The 25,850-nt window shown below is 50.1% G+C and overlaps 3 protein-coding genes across 3 annotated transcripts in view; 1 reads left to right on the top strand and 2 right to left on the bottom strand.

Moving 5' to 3' along the window:
- The window catches only part of LOC147646696 (uncharacterized), a 399,719-nt gene that overhangs the window by 215,811 nt on the left and 158,058 nt on the right, over window positions 1-25,850 (bottom strand). The gene's annotated exons all lie outside the window — the stretch shown is intronic.
- The window catches only part of LOC147646701 (uncharacterized), a 188,001-nt gene that overhangs the window by 154,061 nt on the left and 8,090 nt on the right, over window positions 1-25,850 (top strand). The window lies entirely within an intron of this gene.
- On the bottom strand, window positions 15,459-24,691 carry LOC147646702 (uncharacterized). The gene is made up of 11 exons (XM_086873107.1): window positions 22,388-24,691; window positions 21,894-21,931; window positions 20,983-21,487; window positions 20,711-20,774; window positions 20,334-20,382; window positions 19,217-19,326; window positions 18,334-18,451; window positions 17,842-17,941; window positions 17,189-17,385; window positions 16,148-16,285; window positions 15,459-15,695 (listed from the first exon to the last, which is right to left on the bottom strand). The coding sequence occupies exons 1-11, from the start codon at window positions 22,914-22,916 to the stop codon at window positions 15,603-15,605; spliced, it is 1,941 nt and encodes a 646-aa protein (XP_086729233.1). The 5' UTR covers window positions 22,917-24,691; the 3' UTR covers window positions 15,459-15,602.

Here is a 25,850-nt window from a genome sequence, read left to right as displayed (position 1 = left end):
GTACCCCAAGACTGGTTTGTTGAACCCTCTGCACCTCCTGCCGATGCAACCTCCTCTTTCTAAAAAAGAAAGGGGGAGATGTTGCCGCCTGTTAGTTTACCTTCATTAAGTATGTTTGTTCACCTTCGTTGAGTTTAGAGTTGGTTTGCCCCAGTTACTCCCCACTATCCCGATATGGTTTGTTCCCAGTTGCCTGTCATTGTAAACCTCTCCCCTCTTTCCAGATTGTTCCCCATCCATCACTTTGGTCCTACCCCCAAGCCCTATCAGTCTATGTACACCACACCTTTTGTTCTGGTTCCTTCCCTGTTCATCACCCCTTACTCGATGCCCTATTGGTTGTATGGCTATCCTCCCTCCCCCAAGTCCCTACCATTGGATTTGTGTATTGTAACCCCTTCCCACAACACTTCCCCTGCTGCCATATTATTGGTTGTTGTATGAGCCGCCCACGGGCTTTAAAACCTGGCGCACAGAGGTGCCCAGGGTCTCGGCTCGGACTTTCTCCTCGAGATCCCAGCCCTGTCCCTCATCGCCTTCTCCCTGCGCCTGCTGGAATAAACTTGTTCCTGGGAAACTGGAGGACTCCGAGCACTCTCTCTCCCTTTACTGCACCTCGTGTCGCCCTGCATACTATAGAGCCCGAGCCCAAAGGAGCTCTAGAGGTTCCAGGTCGAGCCACACAGTGCTCACCTGGTTCCCCACTCCTGCTGCTGACGCTTGGCACAAGCTAGCCGGGGCGTGAAGGGCCGAGCGGGCAGCGACACAGCAATCCTGAGATATTCAGAATTCATGCTTTTACGTCTGAGCCTGACTCCCAGCAGGCTGGGGCTGGGTGGAGCAGGGTATGCTGAGGGGACCATGACTCCAGTGCTGTTTGGGAATTCCTGTTCAACCCTGCCAGCCTGGCCTGAAGCTGCACACCCCAGTCCTCACATGCTGAAATGAATCAACATTGTTTAGTCTGCTTGAGTAACCAGCATTCCTGGGGTCAAATAAAAATTCTCTGTGAAGCAGATGGAGCAGTTCAGCCCTAATTGCCCAGCTTGCTTCAGGTTTCCACAGCTCACTTTTTTGTGCAACATCAGCTTTTGAAAAGTCAGAAAGAGAAAAGAAATAAAAAGATAATAACTAGATGAATAAAAAATCAGCACACTGAAATAACACAATTTTATTCCTGAAAAGTTTATTAAGGATCTGCTGGAGCTTCAGCTGTTTTTCTAGTTAGTCCTACAGAGGATGTGTCCAGTCCCTAACTACGTTAATCTCCTGAAAGAGTGACACAGGGTTTTTCCTGTTTTTAGGACCTGGAAGACTTTGAGGTTTATAAATATATGGGGGAGTAATTGCAAGGCACTGTCCTGTATTTATATTGGTCTTTTAATAAGTCATAAAATTACAGATGGACCATGATAGGAAAATCACTTGCTGCAGGAAAAATTCCTCAGGATACCTGGTTATTCCCAGTATCTACTGCTGTCATTTAGCAGGGGAAGACGGACAACAAGCCATGTCTGAATAACAACATGCTAATGTGCTCTCTTCCTGAGTCTGCTCTGAAAAGATCTGTGATTGATAAAGATGAAGGAATTTGAAGAGTTATTTTGGTTATTTCAGAGAAAGTTTAAAATGGAGAAAGGATTGGGGTGACTAGGAGGCTGTCATTAGCTATCACTTTCAGTGCTGTGTATTGTAGCAAAAATGATAAATGTGCCCTTTTGGTGTTCTGCTGGTGTTTAGATTTTCTGAGTCCCTCAGCTGTGAGTTGGGTTTCCATGCTGGTGGAACTGTCCTGCCTGTTGCTTGCTGGGTGCACTGGAACAAAGAGCTGAGCAGTTTATGAGAATTACCACAAACGAGTTTGTGTGGCTCAGAGTGAAAGAGAGGAAATTCATGTTTAATGTAGAAAATCTTCCCTGTGAGGGTGGTGAGGTCCTGGCACAGGTTGCCCAGAGAAGCATAGTAAATAAAGTTTCAGAATCCTTCATTTCTGCCCCATTCTTTTTCCGTAAGTTCCGGTTTGGTTTTCAGAGTGCCACCTTCTCAGCTGGTTGCCATTTGTGTCCTCCTTTCTCTCCTGCCTTCCTTTGTCTGCTCTTTTTCCCTCCCAGTGTCCCTCTTTTCCTGTGGCAGTTCCCAGCCAAAGACCCTCTCCTGATTTTTGTTTTTCCCCAATCCAGGAGGCAAAGCAGCCCTGGATGAAGTTATGGAGGCTGGCAGTGGAATGTCATTGTAAGATCTTGCTCCACTTGGGTCTCTGCCCTTTGAGAACTTTGCCTTGAAGGGTAGGAACATCTTTTCCTTGCTGGAAGCTGGAATGCCAGCCCATTGCAGTGTGTGCCATGGACCCCAGAGGGCAATTCCCGAGGCTGCCAGGGTGCTGCTCCTGCTGTGCCTCCCAAGGGAGCTGGGCAGGGTCCAGCAGCTGGGTGGGCTCCCAGAGCAGACAGCAAAGGTTGCTTTGCTGCACATTCTCCAGCTGGAAGCGGAGGGAAGAAGGGAAGGGAGTCCTGACAGAATCCTGGAGTGTTCATGACTGGAAGGGACCCTGCCCATGGTTCCACCCAGGGTTAGGATGCCATGAAGGAGAGGTGCCTCTGCCCCAGTGAAGGTGCAAATGAGACCATAGGAGGACAACAAGCAGATTTTATTGAACGTGGGTTTTATTGAGAAAGAAATGGGTGCCAGGGACATAGAAATAGGGAGGAGGTCTCAGAGGCAGAGAGTGCTCAGAAGACGATCAGGTGGAAGTAGGTGCTTTTTAAAGTCCTTCCCTGCATTCTGGGATCCCAGATGTGTATTTTAATTTGATGATCTTCTTCTTCTTCTTCCTATTTACTATTTCTTCATCTAAATCGTCTTCTTCTTTCCCTTCTTCTTCTTCTTCTTCTTTCCCTTCTTAATTGCTACTACTATTTTTTCTTCTTCGTCTTACTCTTATTCTTCTTATTCCTAATTTTTATTCCTATTTACTACTACTATTTCTTCTTCATCCTATTCTTCTTATTCTAATTAATCTTATTCACTTGTTATGCTTACTGTAATTCCTATTCTTCTTATATTAATGACTATCTTCATCTTCTTATTCCTATTCATCTTCTTATTCCTATTCCTATTCTTATTCCTAACTACTACTATTTCCTAAACTCAACGTTGATTTTTTTGGAAGAATGGTACGAGTCAGAGTTCTGCAGTCACGTCAGTGGAGCAGCACCTCTGGTCTGTGCCCATTCTTCATGGATATAATCCCAAAGGACTGGCGTGGGATCCTTTCATGAGAGGAAATGTCCCGTGATGCCAGCAGGGGAAGTTCAGACTCAATATCAGAAGCAGTCTTTCCCTGACAGAGGCGTGAGGCATTAGAAGAAGTTGCCCGGGGAGGTGGTGGAGTGGCTGTCTCTGGAGTGTCGAAGAGTTGTGGCCCTTGGGGATGTGGTTTTGCGGTGATGGCGGTGCTGCCAGGAGGCCAGTGGCACTGGGTGACTGTCGGGGTCTCTTCCCACCTTGATGACTCTGGGATTCACTGCTGAGCGCCCTGGCACCAATGTGCCCCATGGCTGCTGTTTGGGGTTGGCCACAGCGGTGACTCTGGGTGTTGGGGAGATGCCCCTGGCACAGTCCACAGTAGCCATGGCAGCTGAGGCTGCAGGGCCATGTCCAGGGCAAGGTGTGGCTCCCTGGGGCCCTGGGCCAGCTGCCATCTGTAAGCCTGGCAGCGGCGCTACTCCTGTGGCTGTGGTGCCCAGCAGGGCCAGCGGAACAGCGCCCGCAGCGCCCGCCGTGCCCGCCTGAGGAAGCCGGGCCGTTTGCTGGAGGGAGACGGCTGCTGCCTGAGGGCCTCGGGGACCTCGAGGCTGTGCAGGGCAGGCCCCAGGCTCTGAGGCCCTGCCTCAGACCCCTGCTGGGCCATGGAGGCTTGGCCGTGCAGGGAGGAAAGTGAGGCACGGAGTGACTCCGGTGCCTGGACCTCAAGCCAGGCCTCCCGAGGGACAGGCACTGGCAGCCCGTCTGCCGCAAGAGCTGCCAGGCTTTGGGCCCTGCTTTCTGCTTCACACAGCTCGAGGACGCTGACTTTGTCCAAGCTGTCCTCCTCCTGTGGCAGGGGGGTGATCCCAAAGCTGAGGATGCTCACATATTCATAGCTGTCCTGTGTGCTGCTGTTGTCTTCCTCGGTGGAATCGTCTAGGCTGCTGGAGTCCCCGTCCAGGAAGTCTCCATGGCCCAGTTCGCTGCACTCTTCCGAGTCGTACCAGTCCTGGCAGCTGCTGACCTCTTCCTGGGACAGCTCTGGCTCTGCTTGGCACTCCTGGGAAGACTCACTCTGGGTGTATTGTTCCCAGTCTTCATCATACTCAGCTGGGGTCCCCTCCTCACTCCCTTCCTCTGCTAGGAGTGACCTCCCCTCAGCGACAGCCTGCTGCTCACTGGGGCTCTGGGCTCCCGGCAGGCTGGGGGAGCAGCAGGTGCTGTGAGGGGCAGGGCCTGAGCTCTGTACCCCTGCTGATGGCATCTCCTCACTGGGGGCAGGAGAATGTGTCTGCTTCTCCTGGCTGTTCGCACTTCCTTCCCCTTGCTGGGACAGCTTTAGGGCACTCACCTCCTTCTCCCCTTGGGGCAGCTCCTTGACTGTCACCCTTTGTTGCCACTGGTAGAGGTGTTGCTGTGCCACATCTCCCCAGGGCACTCTCACAGCCACCTTCCCCTGGTGCAACTCTTGGTGACTCCCTGCTCCGTAGAGGCGAGGCTCTTGGGCCCGAAGGTCTCCCCACTGGGAAGGCTCGTCATCCACGTCAGGGTTCTTCTCTTCCGTGATGACCAAGGGCCCCTCCTTCTCCTCAGTGCCTGACTGTGGCCAGGCTGAGCCACCCACTGCCCCCACCAAGTGCCCGCTGAGGGCCTGGTCTTGCCCCCAGCTGGGCAGGGGGCTGGGTGGCTGGGAGCATTTGGGTTTTGCCTTGTTCTCCTCCATCTCTGAGATCCTGAGGCGCGAATGGATCCCGAGAGCTGCTTCCTTCTGCAAGAGTGGCTCTCACGGGACTGGGCACCTCAGGGTTCTGCGCCGGTTACACACCCTGAGTCGTGGTGGGGCTCTCTGATGTCACAGGGGTCTCTTAGCACCGCTGAGTCACAACGGGCCACACCCAGTACCCCTGCAGGTAGCAGCTGAGCCCACTGGAATCTTCATGGCTGGTGCTTCCCGGGAGGCTCCCGAAGCTCAACAGTGTGGAAGAGTGGCTAGCTAACAAAGGTCGTGTTCCCATGCAGCAATTAGCTGAGAAAGAATTAAACAACAGTAGAGTGTAGTTGGTATGAGATGTTGCAATGTCAGAAAGACCTTACTGATAACTGTGAACTGAGAACAGGACACTGTGATCAGAAGAATGTGGATTCAGCACAGATGAACGACCACAAGAATGTGGAACTAGGTGGAGTTGTCCTTAAATGAAATATCCAATAATGAGCTTGCTTTTGCACTATGTATGAGCCTAATTATTGATGTTAGATAGGGAGTTTGGAGTTGCCAATAAATGAGACTTACTGATCATTCATATTGAGTGCTGCTTGTCTCCCGCCGAACTCATCAAATGGCGCCCGAACAAATGGGACCCTTGGGACCTTTGGGACCTTTGGGACATTAAAAAGCGAAGGCCACGGGAGTCGGCGACAGGGGACGGGTCCTCCGCAGCAAGGACGGCGAAAAGCAACGGTGCCGCGCCCCAGGTGACCTCAGAGGAGAGTCCTGGCCGTAACGTGCTGCCAAACCTTGTAGGGCTGCAACAGCGCTGACGGTAAGATGGAAAGGCAAGCAGCACATGATTTATTTACCTGCTTTTTAGAAAAGCCACAGCTTAAGGGTTTTGATTTGCGCAAGGAGCTCCCTGGACTTCTTGCTTATGGGTATGCTCATTCCTTTGCCTCCCACTGCTGGGCAAACACTCCTATCTATGCTGCCCATGGAAAGAGGGAGGGAGAGTCAGAGAGAAGGAAATAATGAGAAAGAAATTCCACAGCAACGCTGAAACAACGAACAGAATCTGTTCAGTTACGGCAGGATGTGATATATCCTGAACTATTTGCTTCACTTTTGGAGTCACTCTTAACATTACAATCTTATTTAAGTTCCAACTTTGCTACCCTGGAAGAAAAGAATCCAAATTTAGATTGGTTTCCACCCAAACCAGGGGGACATGGGGGAGCACTGAGGTGTGCGCAGAGAGCGGGGGCACCCCTGGGGCAGAAGCAGTGCAGAAAAAGTTCCAAGGCCACACTGAACAATTACAGAAACAGCTGAGCAGGAACAGATGGCTCAGACAGCTTCAGAAAGAGACAAAATAGCCAAAAAGTCACAAACTATATGGTATCTAATTCAAACTTCATCACTGTAATTAGAAGTTGATAAGCTGGAATGGTCACCGTTGTTACCACCTGGCCATGAGAGATTTTCGTGTAACATAGCTTGCTTTTGTAAAAATTGTGCCCCTTTTTTCCTCTCTCAGTGAACAAGAGAGATTGAGAGAAACAACTGTATGTGTTAAACTTAACTTTGTGAGGTGTTTTTTCGGGGTTTTTTTTTCTGCAAGGGTATGTGGAGAATGTGAAGAAAGATAACAGCAGCAGAGAGCAGCAGCAGGGCGGGCAGTCCACCCCCCCCCCCCTAAGAAAAAGCACCGGGATAGTACCCAGTTTGTTAAAAAGTCATGATTCATGGGGTTTTTAAAATGTTTTTATATACCCTTTTAGAGTTAATTTTGTGTTTTAAGTAATAATGAATTTATGCAGTTGCAGTTTTTTAGAGTTTTACTGGAGAAATTATTGTGTTTCTTTGAAAGTTTAAAAAGGCTCCTTTTCAAAAAAAAAAGGTGTTTAAGGTGAATATTAACAGAAGTTACCTTGCAATAATTAGTTTTAGAACCTAAGGTTAAAATATGGTATGATTTACAGCTTCTAAGAAAACCTTCCAGTTAATGTTATCTACAAAAGAGATTTGTGGTTTAAAAAAAAAATAATTAGTTAAGAGAACTTTACTGTACAAGACAAAGTTAAGTTAAAGTATATATTACCCATTTGCTTGTTTTTCCCACAATTTTAATAAGGTAATTTCAATGTGAGTCCTTTTGTTATATAAAACACATATAACTGCATATATACCAATTTGGATTTTGGATTTTAGTTTAAGAATTAGACTTAATGTTTCTGAAAAGTGCTACAAAAGCTGAATGGCAACTTGCCAAATCCTGTGTTGTGGTTTTTCTCTAGAAAAACTGCACTTTAAAATCCTAACCAATTTAAGCAAGGCAAATTCCTATTATGAATAAGTATTTTTAGTACCATTTACAGTTATTGTGAGTTATTCTCAAAGCTAGATGACATAGTATTGTGATGGATTTGTTATGTTTTTATAATCTTTATAGTGAATCTATGTTACTGTTATATTGTGTTTAAAAGGTGTATATCAAACCTTTAGTTGCCTCTTTGTAGTAACAGAATAAGATTAAGTTATGTTTTTATTTAATATAGATTAAGTGTTAATAGAATTAAGAATAGTCAAGTTTTATTATATTTAGGCTTGAATGTTTTTAAGTTTTATAACTTAGATATTCTTTTAAGGTTAAGTTTGTTACTTCCTTTTGTCATAAATCATTATTGTTAGGTTTAAATATTGTTTAATTTAAATTGTTTATGTTTTATTGGAGACACTTGTCTAAACTGTAAAGTATAGTTATTTTCCTAGAGAGATGAAGATAGCCACAACTGAGAAAGCTGTGACAGAACACTGATGAACACCTGCTTGTGGATAGAAGGGAATGCAGTCTGTGACACCCTTGACTTCATCAGGAGTTCTATTGGTTGTTGCAATCTCTGCAGTTTTTGTTTGCCATAGTTTTCTTATTTTTCAGTGTTTCCAGAATTTTAAGAAGATGTACCATTGCTGAGGCACAGCTGCCATGGGAGAGGCTTCAGATTAAACCAACTGCTGCATGGTTTAATTGGTCTGGTACCTGAGGCTTCTGATCATTTGCTTTGTACAAATGCATTTTGCTGCATGGTTTAATTGGTCTGGTACCTGAGGCTTCTGATCATTTGCTTTGTACAAATGCATTTTAACAATTTGCTGTGCTGTAAGCATCTCCTAGCTGCTGCTATTGAGAACCTTGTTTTAGAAATGAGTTAAGAGGCATCTTTCCAGTTTAAAGCCAGGCCCTGGCCAAGCCTTGACTTTACCTGGACAGAATGTTTGCCAGCAGATCCAGATGTTTTCTGTACCAAATCAGTATTTGAGTCACTTTTTGACTCAGCAATTTGACCCTATTAATATGACAGCTGGATCAATTTTGAAGTGGGCTTGGAGAATCATTTCCGGAGGTGGTGATCCAATCCTTCACTGATGATTTTTTGTTTCTGTTTGTTTGCTAACTATGGGATGCTGGTGCAGTGTTTTAGTAATTAATAGTAGTTTTATATTACATATGTTATTAATAATGTTTATGATTTAATTGATTTTTTAACTGCTATAGGTTCTTAATCCTTGTATATATGGGTTTGTGTTGATGTTGATGTTTATAACAGAAGTACATCTCATTTTTTTTTTTTTTAAGAAAACAGGGAAAATTGATATCCTAAAAGCATTTTGATTAGTGTAATTCATTAACTTCAAGGGGAGAAGTGTCTGTGTTTTGTTGGCAGGTTCAAAAAGGTCACCTGTCCATCTGACCAGACTGTGTGCCTCTGAACACACGAGATCCAGTGAACAGAGAAGTCACCACACAGCCTTGGTACTCCAGACATGGATCAGAAGTGGAGCTGTCAGGACACAGTTGTGTCTGAGCACTACACAGACAGTTGCCAACAGAGATTTTATGTTGTTATTATGACGTTGTGTCTCTACCAATTTTTCAGTTATCCTTTGTTTTAAGATTTAGAAGGATGTGAAGAACAACATGAACATCAAAGCCCTCAGTCACCGATCAGCTGCCAGCTGACATCAAGGGAGCAGTGAACGTTCCAAGACTGAATTGTGTTAAATCATAGTCTGTTTGTGAAGGAAATTCTGTAGAAGATCTAAGAAAAGTGTAGAGACTCCATCTAACTGTATATAAAGCAAATTGTAGTTGTGTGTTTACCCTTTCAGCAAATTGCTTCCACACTTAGACTACATATATACCAGAGCATGTGTGGTAAAAGTAGTTAGATAATAGTTTAAGAGTTTAGCCTGTGTAGTAATTGTTATGTTAGTATAAAGTATAAGCATTTCCCCCTTCAAGAGGTAGTGTAAGCATCTTTGAAAGTTCATTTAACGTTAAAGTTTAGCTGTAAGTTTGCAAGTATGGTGTCATTTACATGGAACAAACTGCTTATGGTAATTGTGTTGTGTATAGTCCTGACCAACTGTCTGCTAACTAACATCCAAAAGTGACAGAACATATGGGTCACTCTGGCACATTGAACTGGCCAAAGGTCAATGTGTTTGAGCCTAGCCACACCTGGAGATCCTTTTCACACCTGTCTCATAGGAATCCCTGAATGGGATCCTCCAGCATTTAAAGGTTTAGTTAGAAATGAGACTTGACTGAATCAATTTGCAATGTTGCAAGAGTGCAATTGCACTGTTGGCTTCACATTAAGACAACTTGAAGCCTGCTGGCAAGCAAAAATTACCAAAGTTCTCAATGTTACCATAGGGCCCCCCAGAAGAATTAGATTTGTTAGGTTCCACCAATACCTCAGGTGGATGGATAATGTTTGAACCCCCAACAAAACGTCATTCTAACAAAGTAATGCAGCACTGGGCTGCAGACAACCCTATAGCTGATCTCGTTACTACCATTGAAAGTAAAGCCTTTATTAGTGGTGCAATCTCACAGAACAATTACCAAAGCGATTAATTAGTTCCATATTCCTAATCTGTGGAGATAGAGCATAGAATGAGATTCCTGCTAATCCACATAGAAAACTCTGTTATTTTGGGAAACTTACTTTGTTTCCATCCAAGCTTACACCAATTGCTGAATGTAGTTGATAAAATAAAAAACATCAGTCAGTCAAAGTGAAGCCTGAATGAATTAAAGCTTAGCAACTCTAAAAAGGCTCGCTTGTTAGACTAAGAAAAAATTGAACTTAACATCCACAATGTTAAGTGAACTTTCAGCTGATGTGAGTAGTGTATGTCATGCAGTATTACAAAATCGAGCCACAATTGACTTTTTGCTCTTAGCACAAGGACGTGGTTGTGAGGAATTTGAAGGCATGTGCTGTCTGAATCTTACTGATCATTCAGTTTCCATCCATGGGCAACTGCAGCAGCTACAGGATGGGTTACATGCCCTGAAAGAAGATAGTGACCCCATTGGAAGTTGGTTCTCCAGCTGCGGCATCACTGGATGGTTGAGGTCTCTTGTGCTAGAAGGGGGACAGACTTTACTTATAATGTTAATCGGGATGAAAGTCTAAGTTGTGTGTTATCTTGGCTTCATGAAACTATAGAATGAGTCACATCCAAAGCCTGGTTTGTGCAAAAAGAGAAAGGGGGAACTGTTGCTATATTTTATATATTAGTAAAGGCCTGTCTGCACAAACCAGCCTTTGAAATAAGTCGTGATATTAAGGGCTGAAATCCTTGAAACTTGCCTGCAGAAGAGAGAGTAAAGCAAAACTATATCCTTGTGTACAAGGATAAGAATGTAAACCTGTGTGTGTTAGCCAATAGTAGCTTGCTCTGCCCGCAGACCCTGTAGAACCCTATAAAAGGTGTGTTAATAATAGAAATAAACGGCATTCACAATTACTTCTGTTAAGACTGGTGAACAGCTCGGGGGTCTTTCAACACCAAACTATGTTGAGATGGAAGAGAAGAAAAAGCCCCAGAGATGCCGCACAAGGAGGGTCTGCAAATCCAGTCCAGGGAGCTGCGAGGAGGAAAGATCCCCCCAGTGCCAGGAACACGGCCAGAGATCCAGCCGGAGCTCAGAGCAGGGGGAAAAGCCCCACAAGTGCTTGGAGTGTGGGAAGGGTTTCAGGTGGAGCTCTGAGCTGATCCGGCACCAGGTGATTCACACTGGGGAAAAGCCCTATGAGTGTGGGAAATGCGGGAAGAGCTTCACCAACACAGCTTACCTGATGAAACACCAGGTGATCCACACTGGGGAACGGCCGTATGAGTGTGGGAAATGTGGATAGAGCTTCAGAAGTATCTCTGACCTGATGACACACCAGGTGATCCACACAGGGGAACGGCCCTACACCTGCTTGGAATGTGGGAAGAGCTTTGGGTGGAGCTCCTACCTGAGGGCACACCAGCTCATCCACACTGGGGAGAGGCCCTTCGAGTGTCCCGAGTGTGGGAAGAGGTTTCAGCGCAGCTCTGATGTTCTCAAACATGAGCGGATTCACACAGACGAGAGGCCCTTCCGCTGCCCCGACTGCGGGAAGAGCTTCCAGTACAACTCCACCCTCACCGTTCACCGGCGCATCCACACTGGGGAGAGGCCCTACGAGTGTCCCCAGTGTGGGAAGAGCTTCTCACGGAGCTCTCACTTGTCCCGACACCAACGGAGTCACCAGTAAGGGAAGCCCTGCGAGTGCCCCGAGTGCGGGAAGAGCTTCGTGCGCTGCTCCAGCTCCATCCCCCATGGGAGGATGGGCGTTGGATGATCCCCAGTGACCCCCGTTGGGCAGAGCCCTGGTGATCCGTGGTCCTGGTGATGCGTGTTGGGAAGACACCTGGCTGGGAGGCTCCACATCTTCCTGGCTCCTTATGGGCACCTGGATGAAAGCAGGGGAATGAAAATCCAACAGGATACAGAATGACAATGGGAATTGTTGACTTTCAATCTTCAAGAACCTTTTGCCTCAGGAGCTGTGTGGGCAGAGAAAAGGGGGTGACACCGGGCTTGGGGGCCCAGAGGGGAGCACACACACTCTGTGGAGGGGAGGACACGACCCCCGTGACCCCACCTCACCTTCCTGCACAGGCAGAAGCCGAGCCCCAGTGCCAGGAAGATGAAGGCCAACGTGGAGCCCCCGGTCCCCGTCAGCATCTTGCTGCGGGTGGCATTTCACTCATCCCTGGGGCAACTGCCGGGGTCAGGACCCCCAAAACCTCTCACAGACATCCCAACCTCCTCCAAGGACCCTCCCAGTCTCTCCCAGCCCACCCAGGACCCTCTGAAACCTCTTTTGGAGTCACTAATTTTAAACAATTAAGAATTAGAGAAAAATTAGAGATTATGGCTAGAGATAGGCCTTGCTGGAACTAGTCAGAGTTAATGATTTAAGTGAGAAGCAGGATTTGAGTTAATGAATCTTGAACTTAGGTAAAAAATTACTTGTCATTGTATGTTTGGTCAGCTGTGCTTATAATGTGAAAAGAGAAACTGATAAACGGGTTCAGGAAGATCACAGACCTTACATCTGGAAACCCATTTAAAAGTCACAAGGAAGGAAATTGGAATTGTACCAAATGTTATTTGTAATGTCAACCATTGTAAAGGTAGAAAGGTGAGAGTGAGGAAGAGTGGTTTTCCTTCATCTCTTGATGACCACTACATGCCAAAATGACCCCATCCTCAAATTAAGGAGCCCACCATGCAGGCATAATGACTTTTTAAATCATTACCATGCATTTTAATCAAACCTGGGGAATGGGAAGTGTTAGCATTATGCATATGCATTAGTATTAATATGTATTAGTATTTTAGATATTTTAAGACTTCTGTAAATAAATAGACACTGGAATCTTTTGTGAACTTGCAGTGCATATTAAGGCGTGAGTCCCACACTCACCCAGTGCTGTGATTAAACATCCACTTTGTAACTTTAAACTGTTGGAGAGGTTTTTTTGTCCATTAACAGATTGATGTTGATACCAGATCAGTATCACTATTTTGGTAAATCACTGCCAGTCTCTTCCCAGCCTCCCCAGGACCCACCAGAGCCTCTCCTGTTCCTCTCAGGATCCCACAGCCCCCTCCCAATTTCCCCCCACTGCCCCTGGACCCCCAAACCCTCTCCCAGTCCCTTCCCAGCCCCACCAGGACTCATCAAGACTCCTTCCAGTCTCTTCCCAGCACAACCAACCTCATCCCAATCCCTGCTTTCCAATCCCCAATCTCCTTCCAGCTCCTCCAGGCTCACTCAAATCCCTCCCAGTGACACCCAGCACCCCCAAACTCCCTCCCAGGGTCCACCAGCACCCCCAGAACCCCATCCCACCCTCCCCAACATCCTTCAAACCCCTTCCCAGCCATCCTAAGCACCTCAATCCCTTCCCCAGTTTAAACCAGTCTGTCTCAAACTCCCTCCCAGTTCCTCCCAGCACACCCCAATCCCCCTCTGGGCCCCCCCAGTGCCTCCCCCGCTGCCCCCGGCGCTGTGGGGGCCGCGCCGTGCCCCAGTGCCGGCTCAGGGCGTGCTCCAGGCTGCCGTGCTCCACCTGGCAGCTGGAGCTGAGCCCGCATTGCCGGGGGCGGTTTCCAGCAGCACCAGGAGCTGCTGGCTTCAGCTCAAGGGCACCAGTGAGATGGACATGCTGGAGAACCTGGGAGAGAGTGGGGACACACTGGGATCAGCTGGGTGTGAAATGGTGCCAAGGCCAGTCAGCTCTTCCTCAGCTCCACGCCAGGAGTGGAACACACCTCAGGAGCAGGATGACCCGAGGTGTGGCTTAGAGCAATGCTCTACAGCACTTAACAGCTGTCAGACACAGTGTGGAGGCAAGAATGGGGGGAAGGTATTTTTTTTTGGGTTTTGGTATTGGGTTTCAGGGAAAGGCTTAACCTCCCAAGGGTCCAGGGACAAAAGACACAGAACACAAGCGTACAGCAATTTATATATGGGGAGGGCCCAGGGGTGGATACAAAACTTCAACCAGTGAGGGATATCCTGGGGAGGGGAATAGGACACATGGACCAATGGGGTGCTGTGGATTAGGGGATTTCCAAAGGGGACGTCCAAGCAGGGGGTTGGCATAAGGCAGGATTGACAGGGGACATTTGGGAACAAGGGGCAGGGTGGACAAGATTGATATGGAAGGTGCTGGAAAAAGGGGTTGGGATACAATGATGGGCAGGGCAGGGGAGGAGATAACTTTGGGTTAAACCAACAAAGCAGGGGGGTAACAGCCTGGCTCGGCTGCAGGGGGGTCCCAGGGTGTGAGGATGGGGGGTTTGGGAGGGTTCCAGTCCTGGATACAGGGGTGCACGGGGGTCCTGCTGCAGCGGAATGGGAGTTCAGGGGGATCCCTTCCTCTGTTCTGGGGCTCAAGGGGTCCCGGTGCCTGAAAATGGAGGTTCAGGGGGGTCCCAGTGCCCAGGAATGGGGGTTCTGGGAGGTTTCCATTCCCGAGAATGGGGGTTCAGGGGATTCCAGGTTCCAGATAAGGGGGTGCAGGGGTTTTTGGGGCCGGGGAAGGGGGTCCCAGGGGGTCCTGGTGCCCCGAAATGAACGTTCAAGGGGGTCTCTGTGCCCAGGAAGGGGAGTTCGCCCAGAAATGGAAGCGCAGGGGTTCCCCATTCCCAGTGTAATAAATGGAATTGATTCGTGCTAACTAAATTGTAACTGTTATTAAAGTTATTATTAGAAACTATCAAGAATCAGTGTTATAAAGCAGATGTACCCCTTTGCAGAAGTTACATGTCAAAATTAAAGTACAGGATGTAGTTTAGAAAATAAATGGTCAGTAAAACCAGAAAAAGGAGGAAACTTATGGGAAACATTAATGAATATGTATAAGCATACAGTATATAAGTTTAGCTTGAAGTGCTTTGTTTCATATGTGAGGTGAGGTGAGAAGACCCCCCCACACCCCGGTCGATTTTGATTATGCCTTAAGCATTTGTAACCACAGGCCAATTATATTCACACATATATATATATATATAAAATATGTATCTGATTATATCTACTAAATTGTATCTCTTTTTTACTAAATTGTATTCTTTTACTAAATTCTATTCTTTTATTATTTTGTATCCAATTTATTAAGCTATGTTATCAATTAATTAAATTTGATTGTTTGGAAATTTGAAAGTCATTTATAACACTACTATATCAAAAGCAGTTCAAAGTGATTACAAACTGTGCTATATCAACATCGTTGTGATTATAATAATTTGGAAAAGCCAACACATAATAGCGAAGGTCAACAACAACATAGTTCTTTATCACAAACACAGGGCAGGTTTTTCCCTTGCATGGAGCACTTGGGCCTTCCCCGGGCCCCTTCTGCCCTCCCGCAGAACCAGAGGCATTTTCCAGCGCACACAGTTTGTAAGCAAGAGCCGGCTGCAGCCCAGAAGGCTCCAAGCGCCTCCTTCCAGGCTGACTCTGCAGATGCCGAGGCTGCTCTGGGCTCTGCCAGGCTCTGCTGGGGCTCAGCTCTGGGCGAGGCTGGGCCCGCTCTCCCCTCGCAGTGCTCCGGGCAGCTGAGTCACAGCGGGAGAAGGACAGGACACCTCAAGGGATTGAGGTTTAACAGAGATTTTATTCAAATAACTGCCATAACAAACAGGCTGTCCTAACTTCCCTAACTAACTAACTAACAGTGCCAACTATCCTAACTAACTACTTCTCCTAACTACTAAAACGAAAAGTTGGCCTCCTGTGCTTCATCTCCTCCTGCGCTGCTCCCTCAGTTGCTTTGCTGCAGTGATCAGAGGGGTCAGGCTGGAGAGAGGCTTGGCTGATGACAAAAATGGGTGCTGCCCAAGGGATAAAAAAGAAAGAAATGAACTGTTACTTTCCAGACTCAAGTTCCTCACAGGCTCTGTTGCAACAGGACAAAGGGGAATGGTTTGAAAGTCAAGAGAGGAAAGCAGGCTCAGATTAGATGTAAAGAAGAATTGCTGTAGCAGGAGAGTGGGGAAACACTGAGAGAGGGAGCCCAGAGATGTGGGAGGTGGCTCCTCCCTGGAAACATCCAGGCTCAGGTCAGGCAGGGCTCTGAGCCACCTGATGTGCTTGAAGATGTCCCCGCTCGTGGCGGGGCACCAGCTCCAGATGAGCTCGACAGGAGCCTGCCAAGCCAAAGCAGGCGAGGATTCTGCTGGCTTTGCGTGTGAAAAGCAGCGGGACTGGAGATGATGGGAGGGGGGCCCCACAAGAAAAGCCCTCCCTGGCGCTGCCGTTTCCCCCGCAGCCGCTTGGCATTCACCTGCAGCAGCTCCTGGGCAGAGAAGCGCCGCTCCTCGTCCGGCTCCAGGCTGCACTCGAGGAAGTCCCGCAGCAGAGCCGACAGGCGCCTGGGCTCCTGCAGCTGCGGGCTCCCGTTCTGCCGGATCAGAGCGCGGGCCTGCAGGAAAAGCAAACACAGCGCTCTGACAGCTTCCTCCACACCCACACGTGCTCACATCCAGCCCGCTTTCTCTGCCCCAGCTCCCCGGGCACTTTCCTCCCTGGCACAGATGCTGCTGCTCACAGCTCATTCTTCTGGGCCAGCCAAAAAACCCAAACCCTGGCGCAGCCACAGCCATTGCAACATCCAAATGATCTTGCCTTCAGAGCCGATTGCATTGGCTGACTTTGTCAGCAGGAACTCCATCAGAAATAGCCCATTTTGCTTCTCCAAATACAGACACCAGCTTTACAGGCCATTTTCAAGAGTCAGTGTGGTCTGCCTGTGTTATTTCAAGGGATTCTTACATCAAATGCATCTCTGCAGTGCCACTGACCCTCAAGTAAAAGCATTCCTGATGCCCCATGCCAGAAACTGCCAGGCAAGGAACAGCAGGTTTGTGTGGCTGAAAGCTCAGCCTTGGTGACACAGAGAAAGTAAAAGGAAGGAAAGAAATATGTTAGAGTGTGGGGATGTTAAACAATCATCTTCATGTTTCAGTATAGTTTCCCAGTGAGAAGAGCCAGGGGGGAGTTCATCTCACAAAACCTCTTTTAGAAACTCCTCCAGAAATCTTGTTGGGTTTGGGTGTGGGTGTTGGGGTTGGTTTGGGGTTTTCTGCAAGACAACATTAGAGCTGATGCACTTGCTTCATGTATTTGGGTCATCCTCACAAGAGCTGCAACAACTTAAATCCCAAAGCAAATTGTTGCTGGAGGCTGCAGAATATTTGTCTGTGTTCAGGCTCAGGTGCTGTGGGAATTCCCTTTGCGATGTGCAGAAACCTCCAGCTGCTCCTCCCAGTGCAGGGTCACCCTGTGCTCACAGGCCTCTGCAAAGCCTGGAGAATTTGCCTCTTACCATGGCCCCCGTTTGCTGGAAGTAAGGAGGTTCTCCTTCCACCATCTCGATGGTCACAATGCCAAAGGACCAGATGTCCACCTTGGGGCCGTAAGGAGAACTGGTCACAACTTCTGGGGCCATCCAGTGAGCAGTGCCCACCATGGAGCTGCACTGGTCCTGCTCAGGGCTGAGCTGAGCGCAGAGGCCAAAATCAGCTGAGGACAGAAACAAGCACTGTCAAAGGCAGCTGCAAGGAGGAAACCAAGCACAAAGATTCCCCACTCTCAGTCTGGGAATGCAGTGCTGAAAGATTCCCCACTCTCAGTCTGGGAATGCAGTGCTGAATCCAGCTGGAAACATCTTCAGGGCTGTAGCCAAGGAAAGATGGAACTGGACCCTTAAAGAAGCCCTCAGCCTTCATGCTTAGCTTTTACTGATTTCCTTTGAAGCTTTAGATTGCAACTCCTGCCCCTCTGGGAGGGCCATACCCAGAGCAAAGGCACTCCTGACAGCCTGCTCCTCTCCTGAGCTCTCTGCACGGGGCAGCCGCTCTCAGCTGGCAGCAGGGGCCGGGCAGTGCCACCAGCAGCACTTGTGGGGCTCTGGCCCTCACTGGGAAGCAGCCCCACAGCCGCACCCCGGGAGCGCCGTGCCTGGCCAGGAACACCCACCCAGCTTGACAGAGCCGTCCATTCCCAGAAGGATGTTGGAGCTCTTCAGATCTCTGTGGATCACCCGGATGGAATGGAGGAAATCCAGGCCCTGCAGACACTGAGAGACAACAAGAAACACGAGGGAAAAAATCAGAGGCCGGAATATATCACACAAGAAAGGACAGTTTAGAATTCTGCCAGCAGCAACTTTGCTGTGACAGCCCAGGAGTGCAGTGCAGACAAGCTCCAGGCAAAAGGTTCAAGGCAAAGCTGAGAACAGGAAATCAGATCCAAAAAAGACAGAGAGTACCACAACAGCAGGAAAGAACACAAGAACAGAGTAGAAATGCAGTGATATTTGCAGGCCATTCACTTCAGAGGCTTTTTCCTCTCCAGCTCATAAAAACAACAGAGAAACAAAGGCCTGAGCATGGAGCCACTCTGCTCTCACAGCCTCTTTGGAAGGACCACGGTGTCCCAGCCATGGGAAGCACAAGCAGGATCCCTCACCTCCTGACTGACAGCTGCCATCTCTCCTTCAGCCATGCGTGTCTGTCTGACAACGTCCTGCAAAGTTCCTCCATCCATGTATTCCATCACCAGCCAGAGATCTCCATCAACAAGGAAGCTGGAAGAGGAGAACAATGGCACAGAGATGAATGTGCATTGCTCAATTCACCCAGGGAAAAGCCCAGAGTGGAGTTTTGTTCCCAGGTCACTTGTCAATGAGGACAGAATCAGATGGAGAGACATTCCTGCCAGGCTGCACAGGCCTTGGAATCTGCCCAGGCTAAAGGAGAAGGAGGCACCCGGGAGAAAGGAGAGGCCTTAGATGGCAAGCAGGTGAAAAATGCACTTTAGCAACAGCCCAGCTCAATGTGGAACCACAACACTTGTCCCCAGCTGCTTCAGCATCTGAACTCATCAGTTCCACCATTCCCTCCGGAACAAGGCAACACAACTTCCAGAGTTATCCAGGGGAGGAGGCCGTGCAGAACTTGGGGCAAAAGCAGTCAAATGCTTGGAAAACCTTGCACAAAGTCCCTTCAGAAACAGACAAGGCCATGGAAAAATGGGAAAATGAGGCATTTCTGGGAACAAGAACCTGGTCTTCCTGGCATCTGCAGCAATGGGACAGGGCTGGGAAGAAGAAGCCAAGGAAAATAATTTCTACCAGGGTTTATCAGCACTTGCTGTAAAACACAGCAAATGGGGTGAAGTTGAAGAAAAAGGCAAAGCAAAGCAACAAAAGCACATGGAAGGAGTGAAGTGCCAGGCTGTTGTTCTGGGAAGATATGGCCGGGTCAGGCATTTTCAGAACAGGCTACAGACTGGGGATGCCAGGAAAGATGAACACAGGGCCCGTGCACGGGAGAAGACCTGAAGCACTCACCTGTCCAGAGAGCTGACAATGTTGGGGTTCTTCTTGTCCTTCAGGACCACGACCTCATTCACAGCTCGTTCCCTGTTGTGCCCTCTGAGACTCATTTTCTTGATGGCCACCTGAAGGGACATTGCAGACCTTTAACTGGAGCAGTCTGTGGCAGGAGGCCACAGCAAACACAGAGCGAGTCTTCTTGGAGCGAGCGAGCCGGGCTGTGCCAAACTGCCTTGGGATGGGACACCAGAGCTCAGCAAGTGCCATTCCCACAGCCCATTGCTCTGCTCGCTGGGGCTGTTACAGGACTCATGGCCAGAGACATTTGGCTCTGTAAGCTCTGCAGAAATGCTCCCTCAGCTGTCAGCCTCCAAGCTCTAACAACATTCTCTGCACCTACAGTCTTCTCAAATGGCCTCAACACTCTTAGGATTATTATTCCAACACATTTTGCAAGCAGGAGGTAATTCTGTTTCTGTGCACACAGAGCAAAACAGCCGGGAACCCTTTAGCAATTCTATGGCATTTGGCCAGGATTTCAAATGTCCCTGCCCTGTTTGGGATAGCACAACAAAGCAAACGTGCACATCCATTGCTCAGATAATCCCTGTCCCAGCTGCTACTGACACCAGACCCAAACACAGCTGCAGGGTTTAGGAGAGAGCTTTGCTCTGCACATCCATCTTCTCATTTCTCTCCTGTCTGTGGGAACAGCTGCAGTAGGACTAAAACCCCAAACTGAGCCCAAGCAGGATCTCTCCTTAATTAGGCCTTGAGGTATCCTGATGAAACTGAGGATGATAAAATTGCTAAACAGTGTTCCTGTCCGAGGCTGGGATGAAGGTAAATTGGGCCTCAGTCTCCACCAGCTGATGCATTCACACTTTTAGACATGAAGACCAGGCCAGCGTGTCCTGCTCTGACAGACACCGCTGCCCTCCTTGCCTTCCTTTGGGCACTTGAGAAGGACCAAGTCTGTCCCAGCTGTGCTCTGCAGGCTGACCCTGCTCTGCCTTCAGAGGAGCAGCCTGTGCAGGAAAGCTCTGCTGGGCCCCACAGCTCCAGCCACAGCTCCCAGCAGAGGGGAAAGCCCTCGAGAGCTGCCAGACGTGCTGGGCATGTTGACACTGACCTCTCCTCCCGTGGCCCTGTCGAGTCCTTTGGAAACGGTTCCAAAAGCCCTGGAGACAAAACAGCAGAGAAGAAAGAAGCAGCGCTTTAGGCCCTGGCAGTGAAAGCCAGCCCAGACAGGAGATCTCTGCTGCCTGCAGCGTTCACAAAACACCCGAGTGCATCCATCCTTCAAACAACAGCACAGCAGCCACCAGCCCTCTGCCATGCAAGGTGTGCAAGAGAAAACACAGCTATCAATTCTGATCAGCACTGAGAGGCAGCAGCATCGTACCCCAGTGTCTGAAGGGGTTTGGAGCTCTCCTGACTTCTCACTGGATCCTGCACCAGCAAAATACCTGGGCCCTGCTTGTGCAGAAGTAACTGCCTTGCCCTTACCCTTGGCCAATCTGCTCCAGTTCCAGGTATTTCTCGGCAGGCTCCCCCACGCTCACGGTGTTCCCTGAAAGAAACCAGGTGGAAGATGCTCCCTCTCAGATGAGAGCCAGAATGCAGCCCCACTCCCTGGGGCCGGGAGCCCCTTGCTCTCAGCTGGGGAAGGACAATAAATGACCCTGTGCCATTCAGCTGCAGAGCAACCCCGGGTGCAGCTGATGCTGAGACACACACACAGCACCCTGCTCTGGCACACAGGAACAGAGCAGACGTACTCAGCTGCATCAGGCTCCACTCCTCGCTCCCCTCTGGCTGCAGGGCTGTGCTGCTGTCAGAATGTTCAGCCCAGGATCCTGCAGCACAGGGAGCTTCGGTGTCCTCTTCAGGAGCAGAGGGAGGTTCTCCATCTTCTTCCCAAAGCAGTGCAGGTTCCTCATCCTCTTCCCAAAATGCTGCTGGTTCACCCTCCTCTTCCCAAGCCACAGGACGTTCTCTGTCCTCATCCCACACCGGGAGATTGCTGTCATCCTCGTCCCATGCCATGGGAGCTTGGCCATGCTCATCCCACACCAGGGGACATCCACCGTCCTCGTCCCCCACCGGGAGATGTCCACTGTCCTTGTCCCACACCGCGGGAGCCTCGCCGTTGTATTCCCAAACCGCGGAGTGTTCGCCCTCGTCTCCCAGAACAGCGGGAAGTTCACTGCTCTCTTCCTCCTCTTTGGCCTCCTCTTTGCAAGCAGAGGGAGCCAGAGGAGGTGCTGATGCTGCTTTGGTGCCCTGTGGACAGACGGGAGCGTGAGGGACGAGAAGTTCTATCTCAGTTATCACCTTCTTTATCCTCAGCTACACATCCAGCTGCACTAAGCAGAAATAGGGTTCAGAGCTGTTCAAACTAACAATGGGCTAAAGCCGACATTGCCACTTATTGTTGGGAATTCCATATTCCAGCATGGCTAAAGCCAGCAAGCAATCTTCTGCCTGCAAAACCAGTCCTGCAGCTCTTCAAAAGCTCTTCAGCAGAAACAGAGAAAACTGCCAGGGATCTCTTTGCTGCTGCTGCTGCTGCTGCAAAGACACTGACAGGAACTTTCCTTCAGCCTCCCAGGCTGGCACTCGGCTGCCACACGCCAAGCTCACAACTTGCTGCACAATTCTGAACACCAAAGCTTCCTTTGCCACTCACCGAAGGAGGAGCTGCTGGGGATCCACGCGTGAGGTGCCCTGCAACGGGAGAGGGAACGTGAACCAGATGTTGTTAGGAAAAAACTGCCTGTGGTGGGAAATGAGCAAGGCAAGCCCGGGAGAGCATTTTGCTTTCACAGCATCCCTCCAGGAGCCACAGGCCCTTCACACAGCAAGCAAGAGAGCAGCACAAAATACTGGGCTGTGTCAGCTCTTGGCTGGAGCAGCAAACGGAGGGAGTTCCAGGCTCCGCTGCCACAGACTCCCCGCTTGAGGGAACAGAACCCCCCCAGGCCTCATTGCAAATGCTGTGCACGCCCCGCTGGCTGCAGACACCCCCTTTTTCAGCTGCAGCTGCTGGCAGGAGCTCTCCCAAACCAACCCTGTCCTCATGGCAATTTGGTTACAGAGTCAACTCCGTTCCAGTGGAAGAACAGAAAGCACACAGCAAGCCCAAAGCCACAGAGGCTGCACCGAGGGAAAACCTCAACTTACGTGCCAAGTGGGTTAAAAAATACCCCGAATAAGCCACAGAGAACAGAGTGCCAACTGCAGCAACCACTTGCTGCATCATTTTGGCTGCGCTGCACACGTCTGCAGACTGTACCCCTGCAAGCACAGAAGGACACCCGTCAGGGGCTGGGCTGGCTGCTGAGAATGCCTCAGGCAGGAGGATCCTCTGGCAACGAGCAGGCGCCCAGAGCCGCTCTGGACACTGAGGCCTCCGTGTCCCACAGCAACGGGAACACCACGGGGACGTGGCAGCGCTCCTGTGACACCACAGCAGCCGCTCACGCAAAAACCGCCTGGAAGCTTCTCCTGTGTCACAAAGGAGCACAAAGAATCCTCCCAGGGCACGGCCTATTGCCCAAAGGATCCAAGAGGAACTCTGAAAATGCAGCAAACAAGGACACCCCATAGCCCAGCCTGAGCACTGAGGAGGAACGAGGACAGCACCAAACCAGAGCAAACACGACCTGTAGTCACTGATACTGCTGGATAAAACCAGCAAGGCTTGTTCCATCTGGAATCTTTGTTCTAGGTCTAAAAACAAGCAAGGTTCTCCACTGTAAATATACAGAAGGCAGGAACTGGGGAGGAGATGGGATTGGGAAGGAGGAGGAGCAGGAGGAGGGAGAAAGGAAAAGGAGGAGCAGGAACAGGAATAGAAGGAGAAGCTGGAGGTTCCAGTGCCCCCTGTGTCCACAGCACCCCCGGCCACGGGCCCATCGCCCCCACCTCATCCTGCAGGTGAGCAGGGAGGGGGAGCTGGTCCCAAATCTGTCAGGGGGTCCCTGAGAGGGTCTTTTAATTGGGGTGTGTTTGGAATTTGCAGATTACGGAATTGAGCCCCAAATATTGTCTGGCATCCCTGGGAGGTTTTTTTTCTCTGTGTGTGTAGGTTTGGATCTTGCAGGACCCCAAAGCTGAGCCCCTCGGGGGATCTTTGGGGTCCACATGGCCATTGCCCAGTATTGGCTGGGGGAGGACATTGGTCCTGGGGACCCCTGGGAGAGCAGAGGAGAGGAACCCCTGGGACCCCCAGAGTGGGGAGAGCAGAGAGGGGCGATCCCAGAGCTGGGGGATCCTGGCAGCTTGGAGAAGTGGGAGCCTGGAGAGGAGAGACTCCTGGGATCCCTGGGATCTCAGCAGAGATCAGGGGAGAAGGGACCCCATGGACCCCCAAAAGCCCCTGGATCATCGCTAAGGAGGACCCCAGAGAAGGGGGAACCCCTGGAGCCCTTGGACCCCCATCATCCCAGGGAAGAGAAACTTCTGGGAGACCAAATAGGAAAGACGAGAGATGGGGAACTCCTGGGAGATTTTTTTGGGCTGAATCTTGATATTTTGGAGATTTTCATGGACACAAGACTCCTGCTGAGCTCTAGACATGGACTTGGGTAGGAGGAGCCTCTAATCCAAGGCACTCCCACTTTGATTTCCCCCAAACCAGGATTTGTCATTCCCAAGCCATGGCCAAATGGAGGAAGAGGAGGAAAATCCCCAGAGATCCTGCATGAGGAGGGGCTGCAAACCCAGCCCAGGGAGCTGCAAGGAGGAAAGATCCCCCCTGTGCCAGGAAGGCGGCCAGAGATCCACCCAGAGCTCAGAGCTGGGGGAGAGAGCTCATGGCAGGGAGAAGCCCCACAAATGCTTGGAATGTGGGAAGAGCTTCAGCTGGAGCTTCAAGTTGAGGGAACACCAGAGGATCCACCCTGGGGAATGGCTCTGGGAGTGTGGGGAGTGTGGGGAGGGCTTCAAGAATAGCTCCCATCTGATCTGGCACCAGGTGATTCACATTGGGGAGAGCCCCTAGGAGTGTGGGGAGTGTGGGAAGAGGTTCAGGAAGATCTCTGTCCTGATTAACCACCATAGGATCCACACAGGGGAAAAGCCTGGAAAGTGCTTGGAATGTGGGAAGAGCTTCAATTGCAGCTCCCACCTGATCTGGCACCAGAACATCCACACAGGAGAATGCCCCAGCGAGTGTGGGGAATGTGGGGAGAGCTTCATTGAGATGTCCAATCTGATTTGTCACCAGAAGATCCACACAGGGGAAAAGCCCTACACGTGTGGGGAGTGTGGAGAGGGCTTCAGCTGGAGCTCCAACCTCAGGGCACACCAGTGCATCCTGAGTGTGGGAAGAGATTTCCAAGGAGCTCAGGTCTCATTAAACATCAGTGGATTCACACAGAGGAGAGGCCCTTCCGCTGCCCTGACTGTGGGAAGGGCTGCACAAAACTGCACCCTCATCAGGCACCGGCACATCCACACTGGGGTGAGGCCCTACGAGTGTCCCCAGTGTGGGAAGAGCTTCTCACAGAGTTCAATCTTGACCAAACAGATCTTCCTGACTCCCTGTGGGCACCTGGATGAACACAGGGGCAGGAACATCCATCAGAACACAGACTAACAATGGGAATTGCAGATTGACTGCCCCTGGAGATTCACTGGGATGCAGAGATACACCCACAGTCCCTGGAGAAGCCCATGCCTGAGCAGGGGAATGCCTGAGATGAGGCTGTGACCCCAGGGGACACCTGTGGACAGAGGGGTCCCTGCTGGAGCCGCCTGTCCTGGAAGGTCTGACCCCGTGGCAGAGTGACCCACGCTGCAGCACTGTGAGGGGGCTGCTTCCATGGAATGGACTCAGGTTGGAGAAGTTCCTGGAGACCTCTCTGGTGGGAGAGATCCCAGAGTGCAGCAGGGGAACGACTCCTGTCCCTGAGCAGCAGGAAAAGCCCCAGGAGATGAACTGACCATGCCTCCATTCCCTGTATCCTTGCACTGCCAGGTTAGGATGCAGAGCTGGAAGGAGGGAGGGGTGGAAGGATGGTGCTTTTAAGGGTCTTCTTATTCTCCTGCTCTGAGCTTATTGGCAATAAATTCAATTTATATCTCCTGTTTTGCCCATGACTGTGTTTGATGAGGAAACAGTCTCGGGTCCTTAACTCATGAACCCTTGATTAAATTTTCTCTCCCTGTGTGGCTGTGGAGGGCAGTGAGAGAGCAGCTGTGGTGGGTGCCTGGACTCGGGCCAGCATCACCCCACAGCAGTGGGACATGTCCTTGTGTGGCCCTGTGCTATGGTGCTACAGGTGCTGTTGCTTTTGTCTCCCTTATGATTTTATCTTTTGCGTTAAATGCTCGTGAAGTGCCCCCGGTGTCCCTCGTGTTTCCTCGGCTCCGGTAGCCCCATCCCTTCCCCTGCTCCCCGTCCCACGTTCCATCCCGGCTGGCGGAGCCTTGGAGCTGCCGTGGGGGCCGTGGGGCTGGCCCGGGGGCTGCGCCCCGAGCCGGGGACCCTTCCCAGTGCTCCCAGTGTGCCGCTCCAGCCTGGAGCAGCCAGCGAGGGCTTCAGCTGGGACGGCAGAGAGGCGCTGCTGGGGGGTCTTGGCTCACTTCGCTTTGGCTTTGGTATTCTTGGGAGTTTTCTGCAAGAAATCTCTCCTCCACT

Source organism: Cyanistes caeruleus, unplaced genomic scaffold, assembly GCF_971803275.1.
Source record: "Cyanistes caeruleus unplaced genomic scaffold, bCyaCae1.hap1.1 HAP1_SCAFFOLD_87, whole genome shotgun sequence".
Lineage (NCBI taxonomy): Eukaryota > Metazoa > Chordata > Aves > Passeriformes > Paridae > Cyanistes > Cyanistes caeruleus.
This window is presented reverse-complemented; position numbering and strand designations above follow the sequence as displayed.

Bases quoted from the DNA above. Each gene is read 5' to 3' on its own strand.
- LOC147646702 (XM_086873107.1), bottom strand. From the start codon at position 22,916: ATGGAACAAGCCTTGCTGGTTTTATCCAGCAGTATCAGTGACTACAGG. The intron at 21,488-21,893 runs GTGAGTGGCAAA...GTCTGTCCACAG, and splicing joins CCCCAGCAGCTCCTCCTTCG to GGCACCAAAGCAGCATCAGC. The intron at 19,327-20,333 runs GTCAGTGTCAAC...ATGTCCCTTCAG, and splicing joins ACAGGGCCACGGGAGGAGAG to GTGGCCATCAAGAAAATGAG.